Below are 15737 nucleotides of genomic sequence, written 5' to 3'. Positions count from 1 at the left end.
ACAATGTACACAGATTAAAAAAAGGATACACTATACTTCAGTTGTAAAATGAGGATACATGATTAAAACTACTTTTGCTGTATATTAAGGCTTGTCTTTCCTGATTGTTCAAGTACTGCAACAGGATTGTTGTAGTGTTGCCAACATGCCGTACCTTCACAGATACAGTATTAATTCTCTCCGCGACTCTGCAGTAGTAACTGTCAGCCTCACAACATGAATATACGCTAGTATTTTCAACTACTAAATCTCAAAAGGGCTTTTTTCTTTACGCTTTTCTCCTCCAACATGGTCAACTCTTCTTCTTTTTTTTACTCTTAAAGGGATAGTTTGGCATTTTGTGAAATAATTCTTTCTTGCAGACAAACATATTAGATTAATACCACTTGTGTGTGTGTGGTAAACATGAAGCTACAGCAGTCAATTAACTTAACACAAAGAAAGAGAAACAGGGCAACTGTTAGCTCTGTTCTGTCAAAAAGGCACTTTTAAATCATACTTATTTATCGTCTGTTAAAAAGCACGCTCAGCCAACAAACAGTCCAGCTCAAAGCCCTCCCTCCCTAAAACCACAATGTGTCATTTTTAAGCTTTAGTTAGCTGGTTTTGGCTCAGGAATAAATGGACAACAGGCAGAAGTCCAGTTGCCTCCACAGAGTCCATTAACTCCTGATAATGGACACCTCGTCAGGCATTATCAGCCATGTCATTGTCCCCAAATCAAGATTTTCGGGAACAAATGATACACCATGTGTACTGCTGGCTGCAGCCTGAAGTAGCGAGTTGCATGGCAAATGTAATGTGAGACAGTTGCTTATTTGATACAAAGTACCAGTAAGTTCAGAGGGTCAGTGTAGCTCTCGCAGCTTCTGTTACGGTCTACATCCTGTGGTGTTAAGAGGAAGAGGCACTGAAGGATGACACTCAGTGTTGGAAATCATTTCAATAAATTGTAAACAGAAGATTTGACTGCATCCCTGTTGCTATAGTTATACTAGCACATACATTTAGAACGGTAGAGCCAATAAGAACTGAGTCTTCACCCAGACCATGCATAGATATAAGACTGGCATCTACCCTCTGCAAGAAAGCGTTTATATTTCTCAAAATGTCAAACTATTCCTTTACAATACTGATGGATATGGAAAGTTCTCCAAACTAACTATCTTTTAAAAGACAATTGATTTATTATTTATTTTATGGTTATATAAGTACTTCAAAGGTTGCGCCCTCCTAATCACAACCCTCCCGCCATAGCCCACACTGCCCTATGAATGCCCTGCCCCTCTTCTCTTTTATCAAATAGAAATCTATGAAGTTAAATTGTCAAGTTCAGCCCTTCATGTAATGCAAGCATGATTTTCATTTCAATTAAAAATAATGAAAATATAAACAAATGGCTCTTGTAAGCAATCGAACATTATTCTTTTTCCCAGTTCAGCAATTTTTTTTCTCTCCAATTTAAAAAAACAAAACCAATCCTATTCTTTAATTTCCCAAATTCAAACTGGGAACATGAACCCAGGCCTGCCCTCATTCCTTTTATCCTCTCACTCGCTCTTCTTCCGCAGGATGAGGTAGGTGATGGCTAAGATGAAGGTGAGGACAAAAGAGATCCAGGCCAGGACGTAGGAGTGTCCAAACCCTCCCGTGTCTTTGCGAAGCTCGGCCGTGTAGATCGAGGCTGCTATCATTATACAGAGGCCTGCAGGAGAGGGAGACGAGGGGAATATTGTCACACACACCAGGCACACAAGGCAATTAAGAAGTAATTATTTTTCCTATTATGAGATAAGGCTCATGAACAAGCACAGTGTTGCAGACCGATCCACTGCAATCACAATGAAATGAGAAACATGACAGCTTCATCTTGCTAATTTGCCAATGATATAAAGTCATGACAATACATGTTAAAATCCCATTACTTGTACTTTCTGTGAGTATTTTGTATGTACTAGGAGCACTGCAAAGACAATCCGTAATTTACACTCTTAATTGTATTGTGACATACAGATTATTGCAGTTCACCGGATGAGATTATGTACTATACCCCATTCAGTGGTAAGAATGTGACTAAACTTTACCATTCGACTTTGAATACTTAGGTGAATACGGTTCCTTAATTAAGAATTAAGGCTTTTATAATTATCACAATATTCTGTCCTTATTCCCGACCAATAATTAGCAATAGAGCTAGAGTTGCAGTCATTGTTATTACATTTTTAAAAAGCCTCCAGACCATATCTTTCTCCACCGCTGCCGTAAAAACAGCCTCTCGCCTCAAAATATATTCTTTTGGTTTCAGCCACATTTGAATGTTCTGAAAATGTCATTTCAGTGTGACATTTAAGATCAAGAGTCTGAGGTTTGAGCAGATTAATTCAAACATGCTGAGTGTCAGAGTTAAACTACTGCAGTGGCTTTCTTGAACCTGGTTGGCACACTGCATCCATGCACTGCTGAGACTTTTATTTTAAGGTCAAGATTCGATTACATGTTTAGTTTAACCATGCTATGTCTCATCCCCAATCCTGCTTTTGACTTCAATAGTTGAAAATGAAATCTAATTTCAATCGATTTTCGATTTCGAATTGAATGTGAGACACCCTTACTGTTAATGTACTTTTACTTTAGTAACATTTTGAATGCAGGAATTTTACACAATTCATAGTAAAACAGCTCAACCATTTTTTTCCGCTGCTCTGGTCTTTAACTCCCGAGAGAAAGCTAATACATATTAATATATTGTACAAGATGTTTTATATTAGATGTTTAGTGCTAACAAAGTCTAAAAATGCTTTTAAATTCAAGCATTTAGCTCACATCCTCCATATAAATGGACACATTTCAGCTCCAGGAAGCAAGTAAATCAATAATTCTTAGAGCAGTGGGTCAGCCTTTTGACTCTGGATTACTTACAGGCGATTAGCTGTAAAACGCCGGTGAAGGTGAATCTCTGGCCTTTGGGCAGGGTGAACAGCTGAGCCACGAACACAAACAAGGCCAGAATGGCAAAAATACAGGCCAGCACTGAGGTGGCCTGCACTGCCTGGAGGAACTCTGCAGCAGCAGGACGATGAAACACAGACAGTTAGTGAAGAATCCTCAACTGCACAGAGGCACAGAAGCACTGTTTGAATGTTAATAATATAAATAGAGCATGTGTAAAGAAGATTAAACAATCATAAAATTAATGATAACAGTGAGATCAAGTCAACATATAAACTTTACCCTCTGGGTAGTTTTTCAGGTTGGTGTAATGCCAGCCTGAGGTCGTCAGCTCCCATCTGCCCCATACGTCAGTTGACACTGAATCAGTGATCCACCAGGCCTGAAGATACACACAAACATGACAATAAACACAATATCAAGGTACATACAGTCACTGCTTCATATCAAAAAATAAACATTAAGTGCAATTTTGCAGATTTGTTGTGCCAACAAATGTTGAAACTCATCTTTCCCTATTCGGTGACCTCTTATATGAGCTTTTATTCAGTTGTTTTTAATATTTTGTAAAACAAAGTCTGTTTGTAGATTTGCAACGCTGGCGGAAGAAGAGTTGAGATCCTTTACTGCAGTGAGGACTAATACCACAGTAAGAACACATCACTACGAGCATTCGACAACTTGGGTAAGTAAAAGTATATCAGTATTACCAGCAAAATGTGGTTAATGCACTCAAATGCTTCTTTACTTAAAGTGTTTTACTATTATAGAAGATTATGTTTTAGTATGATACATTTTATCGCTGTAGATGTTTTAGGTTCTGCTAACTTTCACTCCTTTATATACTGTTAGTAGTAGTTTAATCCACGGATATGTTCACATCATATTCTATAAGATCATTTATTTGTATTGTTGATGTCCTGTGAGAAACATGTCTCTCTAAATAGTCAGCTTTTCATGGTGTAAGAAAAAACGCTGTTTTCAGCTTTAGGACGATGTAATTTCCAGCTGATCTAAGATGGTTTTTAAATAGTTGATCTGTCTTCGGTTTATCACAAATACTTTAAAGACTTTAAGTAGAAAAGTAACTAAAGCTTTTAGATAAATGGAAAGGAGTAAAAAGTACAATGTTTCCTTCTGACATGAAGTGGAGAAGAGTTACAAAGTAGAGCGTGACCGATTTATCTGTTGGCAAATTCTATCGGCTGATATTCGACTATCACAGACATATCGGTAATCTACCAGTATCAGCATGTGTTTTCCGATAGATGCAAATATGATTTTTATTTTTCTTCACCCAATGCACACATATAATGCAGAAAACAATGCTTGAGTTATATAGAAATGTTCTAGCTATTTTTTGTCTCTTTATTTAAATAGTCAGGAATTGATTGATACTCGTCAAGCAGTACTGATGTTTATTTAACAATTTTATTTTTATTTATTTTCTCAGTTTTTACTTCTAAAATTGGTTTATGTAATGTATAATACTGTTAAAAATTATTCAAGAAAGCTGTTTGTTACCTTTGCATCGTCATATCTATGCACAATCCACATATAAATTATCTATTTTCACTCCCTATATCAGCCACTATATATGTTATCCGTTTATTTTTACCCTCTAAAATCAATATTGTCTCAAACATCTCATATTGGCCGGGCTCTAGAAAGTAGCATACAATTGAACTACTCAAGTAAAGTACCTCAAAGTTATACTTATATACTTGAGTATATGTACTTAGAGACATTCCAACACTGACTGTGGGTGGCCAAAAACACATCTTTTGTCATTTGACTCCTCTGAGCTCTAGGGAGTGTGCTAAATGATAAAACAAAAGAGAAAAATAACCCACTCACATTATCAATGGTGGCCACCAGCAGCAGGATGATGGTGGTGATGTGCAGAACAACGATTCCAGCCAGCATCAACATCGTGGCCTTCTGAAAACTGATAACAAGGGAAAGGGAGGAAGGATGCACATCATTACTTATTCTCCACACACGAACTTACGTAATGCAGGCTTATACGTGAGGAAGCATCGATTCACACAGCTGTCCCAAATTAAAACTGTCGCTGAAAGAGAAGAGAAAAACTGACAGAGGAGATTCCGTGCATGCAAGCCCAAACTCGCCCCAGAAGTCAGACAGACGCATTTTTGAATAACTGCTGTCACACGCACCTCACATAACTAATGGTTTAACGACTTAAATAGCTTTTTCAAACGCGCATTTTCTCTAAATGAACAGCTCAAATAAATACCATCCACTTGCAGCGCCCAGAAACACTTCTCCGTTTGCTTAACGACTCGTTTTTTAACAGCTTTAGTCTGTTTCCGTCGACAAGAAAGGCGCATTTGTTTAGACGGTGTGAGGGCATTCCCAAATGGGTGCCGCTCTGTTACACACACAGGCCTGCACTATAGGCAGCAACTTTGAAAAGAGCGCGAGAATACGACGACAGAAAACAATAATAAACACACCTCTAACTTATATACCAAAATATGAACACTGTCGATGGTTCAACTTTATCTCCATCTACATATTTGGAGCTCCGTGTTCTTTAAAAATACTTTTTTTGCGCTCAGTCACATCCGCACATTTCTTCAAAGCGCTGCTGAAAATCTTTAGTTAAGTTTTTTTGTACTTTATACACAAATATATACCCAAAAAGCATGCACAAGAGCGTTTCACAGCGTATTCTTTATAAAAACGTAACTTCACAAAGTATAAACAAAGTGGATAAACGTTACCTGAAAGCGCTTTAACGCACGGCCCCGGGAAGTTATTTGGGAATGTGAAACAGTGTAGACCCACCCAGCTTTGAATTCACAGCACACACATCACTCTGTTTTCCCTCTCCATTCCCTCTCTTTCCTCTCACCAAGCCCCACCCATAAAGTTTTTTTTTCTTCCCCTCAATGAAATGTCCAGACGATCCAAACAGCTCCAGGTTGTCCCCTTCGACTCCAAACGGTGCGTAAAGAGGTGAAGAGTCTTCAAAACCTCTCATCGTTACATGGATTTTAACACATTTTTTTATTCCTCAATTACCTCCCCCACAGGCTGCTTCAAACTCTTTTATTTTTAGTGAAATTTCTCACCTGGGTGTTCAATCTTTGCAGCAAACTGGCCACAAAAGCAACAGTTTTACTGTTTTCCCCTTATGAATATGCTTGCTGTCGGTTCATTAAGCTCATAAAATGACTTCTCCAGTGATGAGACATTAAGAAGTGATACAGACACCGGGGACACTTTCAAACAGCAGTTACACTCTGATGACAACATGTTTTGAAACAAGTAAACAGTGAAATTAAAAAGCGGCTAATGTAGATGCAGATGTTGAGTGTGATACTTGCAGTAAAGTGGACTAAAAGTTGTGCAGGAACATGATGGGAGCTTCAATGGGGTCTAACTGTCCAATAATTCTGCACCAGGACACGGACAATTTTGTCACTGAGACACGTAAATCATCCTTCATTACAAAAAATCCCCAAACAAAACTAAATGTTACTTTTCCTACATAACTGCCACCAAGCCTTGACCTTCACTGGGCTGGATTACATCATCAGAGTCCCAGTTTTTTAGGAGATGAAGCAAAGACTCATTGTGAAACACAGTAAGACTGTGCCTTACTGTGTTTCACAATGATGCTCTAGTTTTGTTCTGGTATAAATCCAGCTTACCCCTTTCCTTTACACTGTGCACATCTGCTCGTTTTAACCCGACTTACTGACTAAATAGTTTACCAAAATGTTAAATATATATGTTCATTGGTTTTCTGCAGGTTGTGGATGTGCACAAACATTAAAATATAGTCCATCTTATTAATATATATATATATATATATATACACACACACACACACACACACACACACACAAAGTAATAATTGCGATCTCAAAAATATTGGTAATTATCATTTTTACCCAAATCAAACATCTGCTGTGACATAAAAATATTAAAATAATTCTTTACCCACTTTGTTGACATTCCACACATGTACACATAAACCAGTGTAGACAGACACATCTGTGCCTTTACATGAGCTCTTAATAATCCAAATCTGTGACTCTTTGGGGGGGAAAAATATCCAAATATCTTTACGCATTGACATTCAAATCTTGCGGCCTGAGTTTCCAGTGGAAATGTAATTCATATAATACACGGAGGAACCTTTTTCTGACATTTATAGACTTGGAAGTTGACTATAAGACATTTAGTTTTTTTCTGTGGAAACACAGAAGAATTAGAGTGAAAAGCTCACTTACATTACCAGTGGCGGCCACCAGAAACAGGATGGAGTAAATTAACATACTAGACTCTTCAGATAAAAGCAAACGGTAATATTTTAACCACAAACTGTCATACTTTAAATAGATACTGTCAGATACGTATTATTATGGGTTGCAGTCAAATAATACCATGTTATTAGGGGATTGCTTTGCAGACAGTGCATATCTAGTAAAGCCTTTTATCACCAGTCTCAGATGAGGGAAAGCTCGAGCAGTTATGGGTCTTTTTTATTTCTACAAAGAAGCTGTATATAAACACAGTAAAAGAGCATTCATGTATAAGGTCTTTTAAGGCCTCAGCTCATACCTGCCTGTGTATTTTCTCCCCTCAGGCTGTGGTCTCTCAGTGAGGACCCCCATGGACTGAGGAAGTCCTGATCCCAGTACTACAGTGGCTGCTTTATCCTCCTGGAGGCGGGATGAGGAGAGATACCATGATTGCTTCCTTTGCTTTTCTACCGACCACTCCCTCATTTGTTGACAGTGCAGGTTCACTCAGTGACCTGGAAACATTTCAGGATTAGGTTTTACACTGACACTGTCCCACTCGGGTCATCCGTGGCCAGTAAAATAATACAGAGGCAGAAATCTAATACCCAGTTTACATGGATCAGTGCAGAAGGCAGAGAAAGTACAGTATGTACAGATGCTGTGATTCAAGTAAAACAGGAAGAGGAATGTATTTTCCATGTGGTTTGGCATGAATGTACACTGAGAGCTCCCCTCTCCCACAGTTTGTTAGCATCATCATTGGATTGAAGGCAACCTTTGAAAAACCCAGGAGGTCATTTAATACTTACTGCTGCCCTGAAAATATTTACTAAATCCTCAAAGACTTTCTACTATATTGTCTACTATACTTTCATTTCAAGATAAGCGATTAAATTATCTTCTGTATCTATTACTTTACAAATCAAATATGTTTTAACTCAATATTAGCCACAATAATTGTATTACATGGATTATTAACTTATTAACAAGCAGTGGTGGAATGTAACTAAGTACATTTACTTAAGTACTGTACTTAATTACATTACAATTTTTAGGTACTTGTGCAGTTACTTGAGTATTTCCACAAATATTACTTTATAATTTACCTTTTACTCCAGTACATTTAGCTGCCAGCTTTAGTCTCTTTTCAGGTCAAGATTTAACATTAAAAACATGATAAATTTAAAGTGATTGCACATTTTTTTTTAAATTAAACCACGTAACATGATATTTAGTAGTTAAAATTAGCAATACCTTGAAACAATAAAATGCTGCTTACATAAATACATCAGAAATAGTAATCCAATGATATGTATAGAATATAAATAACAATCTACATGGGTCCATTCTGCATAACAAGTACTTTTACTTTTAGTGCACAAAGTACATTTTTAAGCTGACTTTTGTACTTTAACTTAAGTAAGTTTTGAATGCAGGACTTTTACTTGTAGTTGAGTAATTTCACAGTGTGGTATTAGTACTTTTACTTAAGTAAGGGATCTGAATACTTCTTCCACCACTGTTAACAACCCTGACAAAATAAACATCCGTTTCATCAAAATAAAGTCACAACAATTTTCCACTGTTGGGCATCTGTGGCACGCCTTTGCGAGAAAAAAAAAGAATATTTTTTACCCCGATTGTTAAAAGCCTTTTTGAGAATAGAGAAATACAGAATAAAGACCCTCATGACAGCATTAAATGTCTTTTCAAAGATTTCCTAGTGATCATTTTTCAGAAACTGGATGCTTAGCTTTGTGACTTGAATGTAATGGTGCTGTAAATACACGAGAGGCCCAAACTGGGGCCTGCATGGTTTTGCTAAAGCCTAGAATCTGTGGCTATTTAAACCAAATATCTCACACATTTCTCACAGGTTCTGTGTTACATAACTTTGTGCAAAGCTGACTGAGCGCTGATAGACTCATTAGTGTACGTTTCCGTTTTTATTATAGTATTGCTGAGATGGAAATCATTTGAGAGCTGTATTACTGTCAGAGGGTCGAGGAATGGACGAGGGGAAGCATTTTCTCCTGGCAGTAACTGTGAATAGAAGTCAAAATTGAACCCATTATATCTGACCCCTGATGGTTTGTCATATCCTCACAGTGAACGGTGAGTGGGAGCATAGTAGTGCTGCTTTCCTCATACGCCGTATCTGAGTCACTGGAGTTTTCTATTCCCGTCACAACATGTGGGCCTCCACAGAAAGTACAATCTCACATCCAATGTGGGCGTCCATTGGAAAGACATTATAAAGCAGTAGCTGCTGCTGAAGAGACCTGATTTAAAATAGTGACATTTTTCAGGAATAAATGCTGACAGTAATCCCTTTTGTCCAAAGTTTGACTGTTGTGTTTTGCCGACAAAGTTTAGGGTAAATCTTCCTTATTTGCCTCAGTATCTTACCATGCTGTAAAATGAGGACATTCCACCACCAAACCAACAGTTAGCATGTTCATTTAGTGCAAACTTGGTATTTCATTGCCATGGATTTGGTTTTGCATGATGTAGCAGTATATGCTTCTCCAAGCTCTGTGACCATCTCTGCCCGGGCTCTTAGTGCATGCAAAATCCTGAATTATTTTTGTTTGATGAAAATGAAAATGAGTGGCAAAGTACATCTAGTTTTATTTCAAAAGCTTAGAAAATTGGGCAAACTAGCTAAATAATACAAGTCTGAGATAAATTTATTTGATACAGGTCAAGTATGAAGGCTTACAGAATAAACGATTCATGCTTTCCCATAATGTGTATCTTTGGTCCCACACCTATGTACATGGAAACTGATAGTATGTCAGAATACAGCCTATTTCTCAGTATAATGTTATTAATGTTAATTTGAGAATTTATCAGCAATCAGGTAAAAGCCATTCAAAATCTGCAGGGAAGTCTAGTTGTGCAAAAATGTAGCGTATCTTCATACTGATGATCATGAGGACACACATCAGGCACAAATCGTTCTGTGTGACGCAGGACGTAAGGCTGAAATACGGAGTTTTTAGGGAGTCCCTGCAGAGGCCACATTCATCAACAATGTGCTGAAACTGTAAAACAGCACACAACTTTCCACAACAAATCTGTCTCTTGCACTCCCCAGCTCCCAACTCTGCTCAATTCTGTTTGAACTGTCTGCACACAATCCCATAACGTCCAATCAATTACCACAGTGCTCACTGCAGGGTTAAACATCCAAAAGAGATTTTCTGTTTCATTCCAGAGTCTTGTTGCCTCTGGACACTCAGGCTTATAGCGGGTCCATCCTGATACAGCCTCTTACAAATCTGCAGAAACACAATAACTGAGAAAATCCGCCTCACTACTCATACCTGCAGGACTTTCCCTTCATCAGTCCTTCATTGGTATTTAACTGCTTCTTTTGAGTCATTTCTTTTTTATCTAAAGTATAGTGTAAGACAGTCTTTACCAATCTGGGGGGATCCCACAAGTGGTTGCAAAATGAATCCGAAGATGTTTGACACTGGAGGAAAGCCTCTAAGCTTTCTTTGTGTGTGGCCAACTCAATAATATTATTTTTTAACACAAGTCACATTATTATTATTAATTAGCATGCTTAAAGTGAAATAATTACTTTTAAAATTGAGGTTACTAAGATAACTTAAATATGACTCGAGTATCTGCGCTAAGTCAGTGGTTGAATGTAACATGGTACATTTAAGTACCATACTTAAGTATAAATTTGAGGTATATTATTTTATTATTTTAGTCTTGAGCCACTTTAAATTCTACTCCACTAAATTTGAAAGGTAAATAATGTACTGTGACTTGACAACTCTAGATAGCAACTTGGCAATTTAAGATTTTAACCTACAAAACATATAAAAATGTATAAGTTTGCCTGAAATAATTAGTTGATTAATCGGCTGACAGAAAATAAATCATTTCCCCATCAGCAACAAGTTATTTTTCATTCAAAGATGTAAAGATTAGCAAAATAATTGAAATTGTTGTTATTTATTTATATAATTGTTTTTACAAACCAAAATCAGAAGAAATAATCAGCACGTTTGTCCATAACAAAGGATGAAAATTATAACAGTAAAATCCAGCTTTTTCATGAATGCACAAATGATGCATAAATAATTAAGGATAATATAGATTTCATTTTTTTCTGCATTGAGTAGGTTACCGCCCCCCACCCCACCCCAATTGCATACTGTAACTTAAGATAGCCTAACTTTTCAATGGACAGCTTTAAATTGTAACAGAGTATTATAAGTGTGATATTAGTAATTTTACTTCAGTAAACGATCTGAATACTTCTTACTCATCCTACCGTGTGTAGGTTTCCCATTGGTCCATTGTTGATGACTCTTAATTGATCGGCCTCATGTGCAGGTGACGCCCGTATGCGCATGTGAGCAAAGAGCATCAGCAATCCGGAGATGTCTTGCAAACAGAGAAGAGACAAAATAACTTCGTTTTTATTAGCTGTAACCGTTTATTTTTACACATTTCAAGCGAGTCATTCGGTAAGTTTAGAGGGTTTAACTTCTTACCAAGTCCAAGAGTCAACCGCTGCCAGGTGGGAGAGAATTAAACAAGATAACGACACCAAGCAGGGACCTCTGCACCTGGCTGAACAGGTGATCCGGGGCTCAGATCTGCGCACATCCAACAAGCCGAGTCTCACCGATCTTCGGCCTGAATCTGCGCTCTTTCCCGGAGAGTCGCACCCATATTTCAAGACACTTGATGAGCGCTTGTCCTGGACTGTTGGTATGGTCGACACTAGAAAAAAGTCCTCGGCTCCAGGCTCTGAAGATGGATACCAGGCAGATTTTTCAGGTTAGAGCTGAGTAAGTGTGTTTACAGGTGTTTGAGAGTAGCCGCATTATGTATAGAAGCGTTTTTGAGGCTCCACAGGGAGCTGATAAATTACCTCAAGTGATGTCACTTGAGGCAGAAGTTGAAGCTAAGTTGAAGACTAGAAAAAAACATGTTGATGTTTGGAGTTAGAAAATAATTTATTTATAATACCGCTGTAGCCGGCCCTCATCTCTGCTAAATAGTAACAGCTCAAGGCGATATTAGCACGCCACTGGCAAAGCACAGCGATCTCCCAACTGTCGCCGAATTGCATTGTGGGTAATGTAGGCGCCAGGTTTTGATAGGGAAAGAGTATATGAGATATAAATATATATCTGGTCCTGCTTCATCAATTAGTATATAGGCTAAGTTTGTTTCAACCCATTTGTGCCCACAACTGAAATTTTGAATTTTCTTTTATTTAAAAGTTTTCATGGGTTTAACTAAGCAGATTTTCAATTTTTTAAAATTTGTTTGTCTAGAAAGTGAGTTTCTCCTTATTATAGGCTACTATATCTTCTCTTTGGGCACATGGAACTACTTATTTTTCTAGGTTTTTTTAAATTATATTTTAAGGGGGGGACCCCATGTTGGGGTAAACACTATCAAAATGACAATATTGGACAATACTAGTGCACTATGCAAATCATGTGAAATGCATTTTTTGTGTAAAGGCAAACTATGTCAAAAGAACCACTGTTAATGACGTATTGACTTGCTGCAGAGATGTCTTGGCAAATTGATCATGATCATTTTTTCAATAATAAAGGGGCATAATGAGTGAGTCTGACAATGTTACTGACATCAGTGGAGTAATCTTTTAAGAGATGCAAGAGCATTTGAGTAAATGTGATTAGTTACTAAGTACAGTTCTGAGGTAAATGTACTTATGTGCTGTTTATTTATCCTTTAGGTTTTCATGGAGTCGAGGGGAAAGTCATGGGCCCCTCATTTGACTCCAGTCCACATTTTTCTGAGTGGCTGTCTTTGAAGCCTTTGGTGCAGTGTGATCATAGTGTCATGATCTTCACTGCATCTGGAGACGGATTCACCCACCTGTTAGTGGACAGAGGTAAGATGTATTCTACCAATTACAGAGGTGACAGTGGTATTTGAACTTGTGCTGTTGGGATGGTATTTAACAGGTGAAGGTGGAATATGCAAGTGGAAGGAAGGCCAACTTGCTGCAGAGGATGTCTGTAATTCTTGCAAGAAAAATGTGCAGAAACTTGAAGCCTTCATTTCACATAGGAATGCATATTTACAAAGGTATAAAATCCCTGACCCTGTTTGCCCCCTATTTTATCCTGGAGAAATTCTTTACAGCAGCTACAAAAGCTTTTGTATACAGACAATTAAAAATGGACATGAAATGATAGACCTCATCGATGAGACCCTGTGTACTTTCTTCTGTTAATCTGCTTTTTTAAATTTATATTTTAAAATGTCAGAACATAATTTCCAAGAGTCCCCAAATTGCTAGTTTTGTGCAACCAACAGTTTTAAATGGGATCTAAAACAAAGAAGAGTGTCACATTTTAGAGGCTGAAACCAGCAGATATTTTTTTTTGAGGCTTGTGAAATGCTTAAACCAGTAATCGTGTATCAAATGTTTTGGCAAATTGATTCTATGAATCAATTAAACATCTGATTATTTCAGCACCAACATTAGTTGTTCAACATTTTCTTTACAGAGGGATCCTCTCCCATCTCGCTGTCCCAGTTGCCTCCGTACTGTGGTTACTCCGTGACGACGTCGTGGAGTGACCTTGAGATGATGGTGCCTTACGATGCGTGTTACATCACACAGGAGGTACCAGCAGCAGTACCTGCATCATCTCCATCAGTCAGTATTCCTGTCTCCTGTGTTCATCACCCTCTTGTTTTTGTCCTCCTTTCTGTAAGAATGGAAGTTATGTGCTGCCCATGTTGTGGTGGGGAAGCCCACTGAAGCTCTCCTGCCCGGTGCACATCTCAACTCCTGCCCACACTTCCTCCCACCCTTCCTCCCATCCTCCCCCCTCAGTCTTCTGCTCCCAGTACGGCATGGCAGTGCAGTTACAGGGGCAGGAGCAGGATTTACATATAATGGGAGTCATGGGTACGTTGGCTTTATTAGAGGATTAATGCTGTGTTGTTTGACATATAAATTATTTGTTTTTGATTACAACAACTGACAATTCTTAAATTTGTGAATAGCACTCTATAGCTTTTGTCTGTAGTACATTTTATATCTACCAATCCATATTTATCTGAAGAATAATGAAAGTCTAGTCTACTTTAAATCTGACCTGAGTCAACTCTACAATTTGTAGAGTTTATGCTCTATAGTTGTCAATTTAAACAGGCTTTTACAGTTTGCATTAGATACAGTTTTAGAATAACTGTATTTAAATGTTACTACTTTTATGTCCACAAAATGAAACAATGAACTAGTATTCCTGGCTGCATTATTGGAAATAAAATGGTCACACTTTATTTTACATGTACACAATTTCCTAATACTATTTTTTTACGACATTTCCTGAAAAGAAATGCAGTATGTAATCTGTGTTTAGGTAAAACAGCCAATGCTCTGAAGCCGTTCTTTTAGAGAGTTGAGTTGATCATGTAGAGTTTGTAATTTGTGTAAATTTCCAGAGGAATTTCAGAATACATACATGTTCATCATGAGAGTTCAAGTAATGATATATAACTTACAAATATTTTCATTTTTATATCTTATTTTTCAGTTGGTGGTTAAATTACATTGTTTTCATTTAGATGGAGCAGAGATCTTCCTCTGAAGAAAAAACATCTTAACTCTAAACTCTTTGCCTGTAATAAGTGCTATTAAACAGTTCTTTCATCTCCTAGAAAATGATGAACTAGTAAAATGAATTGCCGTACCCAACATGAATTTCTACATGCTGTTTCAAAGCTGGTTACACAGCCAGTAAAAAAAAATAACCAACATTTTTATTCAGTGGAAACTTTAGCCCAATGTCTGAATTCTAAAGGACTGAATGACACTGATTACACAAACATGTTATCCACTTCACAGTGAGTGAAGGTTGGGCTCCATTTGCATCTGAATCATGTGCGTACCTTGTCCCCTCCCACCCTGGGGAGCTGGCCTTCTTCATCTCCTACAGTGCTCCTTGTGTCACTATTGGGGTAAGTTTATTATATGCATTTTATTTTATTTGCATTTTAATCAACAACCTGTTTTTTAAACAGTTCTATATAAAATGTTTTATATGCTTTTTTTTTCAGGATCGTTTTCATCTCAATCTTGTATTAGATGATCGGGCATACATCCTCTCATGTCCAGTAAATCAGGTTCCAGACCTCCCCTCTCCTGTTGACCCTCAGTTTCCCTATATCCCAGATCCTCATCCTGCCCCCACCCCTCCTCCTCAACCTCCAACCCAGGAGCAGATTGTTCAGCGTCCTGACTTCCCCAAATACCTATATCCAGGAGTCCAGTATCCCCAGCTTCCCCAGGTCTACCCTCCTGGCCCACAACATGTCAGCCCCCCTCGACCCACTCCTGGCAGTCCTCCTGGGCTGCAGCCTCAGCAGCATCAGCAACAACTGCAGCATCAGCAACAACTGCATCACCAGCAGCAACAGCAACAACAACTGCAGCATCAGCAACAACTGCATCATCAGCAACAGCAGCAGCAGCAGCAG

The 15737-nt window shown here is 38.0% G+C and overlaps 2 protein-coding genes across 2 annotated transcripts; one reads left to right on the top strand and one right to left on the bottom strand.

Annotated features, from left to right (window-relative positions):
* Positions 1-31: 31 nt before the first annotated feature.
* Positions 32-5803, bottom strand: emp1 (epithelial membrane protein 1). Its single transcript, XM_059338856.1, has 5 exons — positions 5700-5803; positions 4807-4897; positions 3232-3331; positions 2920-3060; positions 32-1705 (listed from the first exon to the last, which is right to left on the bottom strand). Exons 2-5 carry the CDS (start codon positions 4879-4881, stop codon positions 1551-1553), a joined length of 471 nt encoding a protein of 156 aa, XP_059194839.1. The 5' UTR covers positions 4882-4897; positions 5700-5803; the 3' UTR covers positions 32-1550.
* A 5786-nt stretch (positions 5804-11589) lies between these two features.
* Positions 11590-15734, top strand: LOC131971102 (uncharacterized; the record flags this gene model as incomplete). Its single annotated transcript, XM_059332439.1, has 6 exons — positions 11590-12041; positions 12976-13134; positions 13757-13875; positions 13968-14163; positions 15106-15218; positions 15318-15734. Coding segments are annotated over exons 1-6 (1407 nt in total), but the record flags the coding sequence as incomplete, so codon positions are not given.
* Between the last annotated feature and the right edge of the window lie 3 nt (positions 15735-15737).

The sequence above is a fragment of the Centropristis striata genome, chromosome 1 (genome assembly GCF_030273125.1).
Source record: "Centropristis striata isolate RG_2023a ecotype Rhode Island chromosome 1, C.striata_1.0, whole genome shotgun sequence".
Lineage (NCBI taxonomy): Eukaryota > Metazoa > Chordata > Actinopteri > Perciformes > Serranidae > Centropristis > Centropristis striata.
Note: the sequence above shows the minus strand (reverse complement) of the source record. Positions and strands in the feature narration are given on the sequence as shown.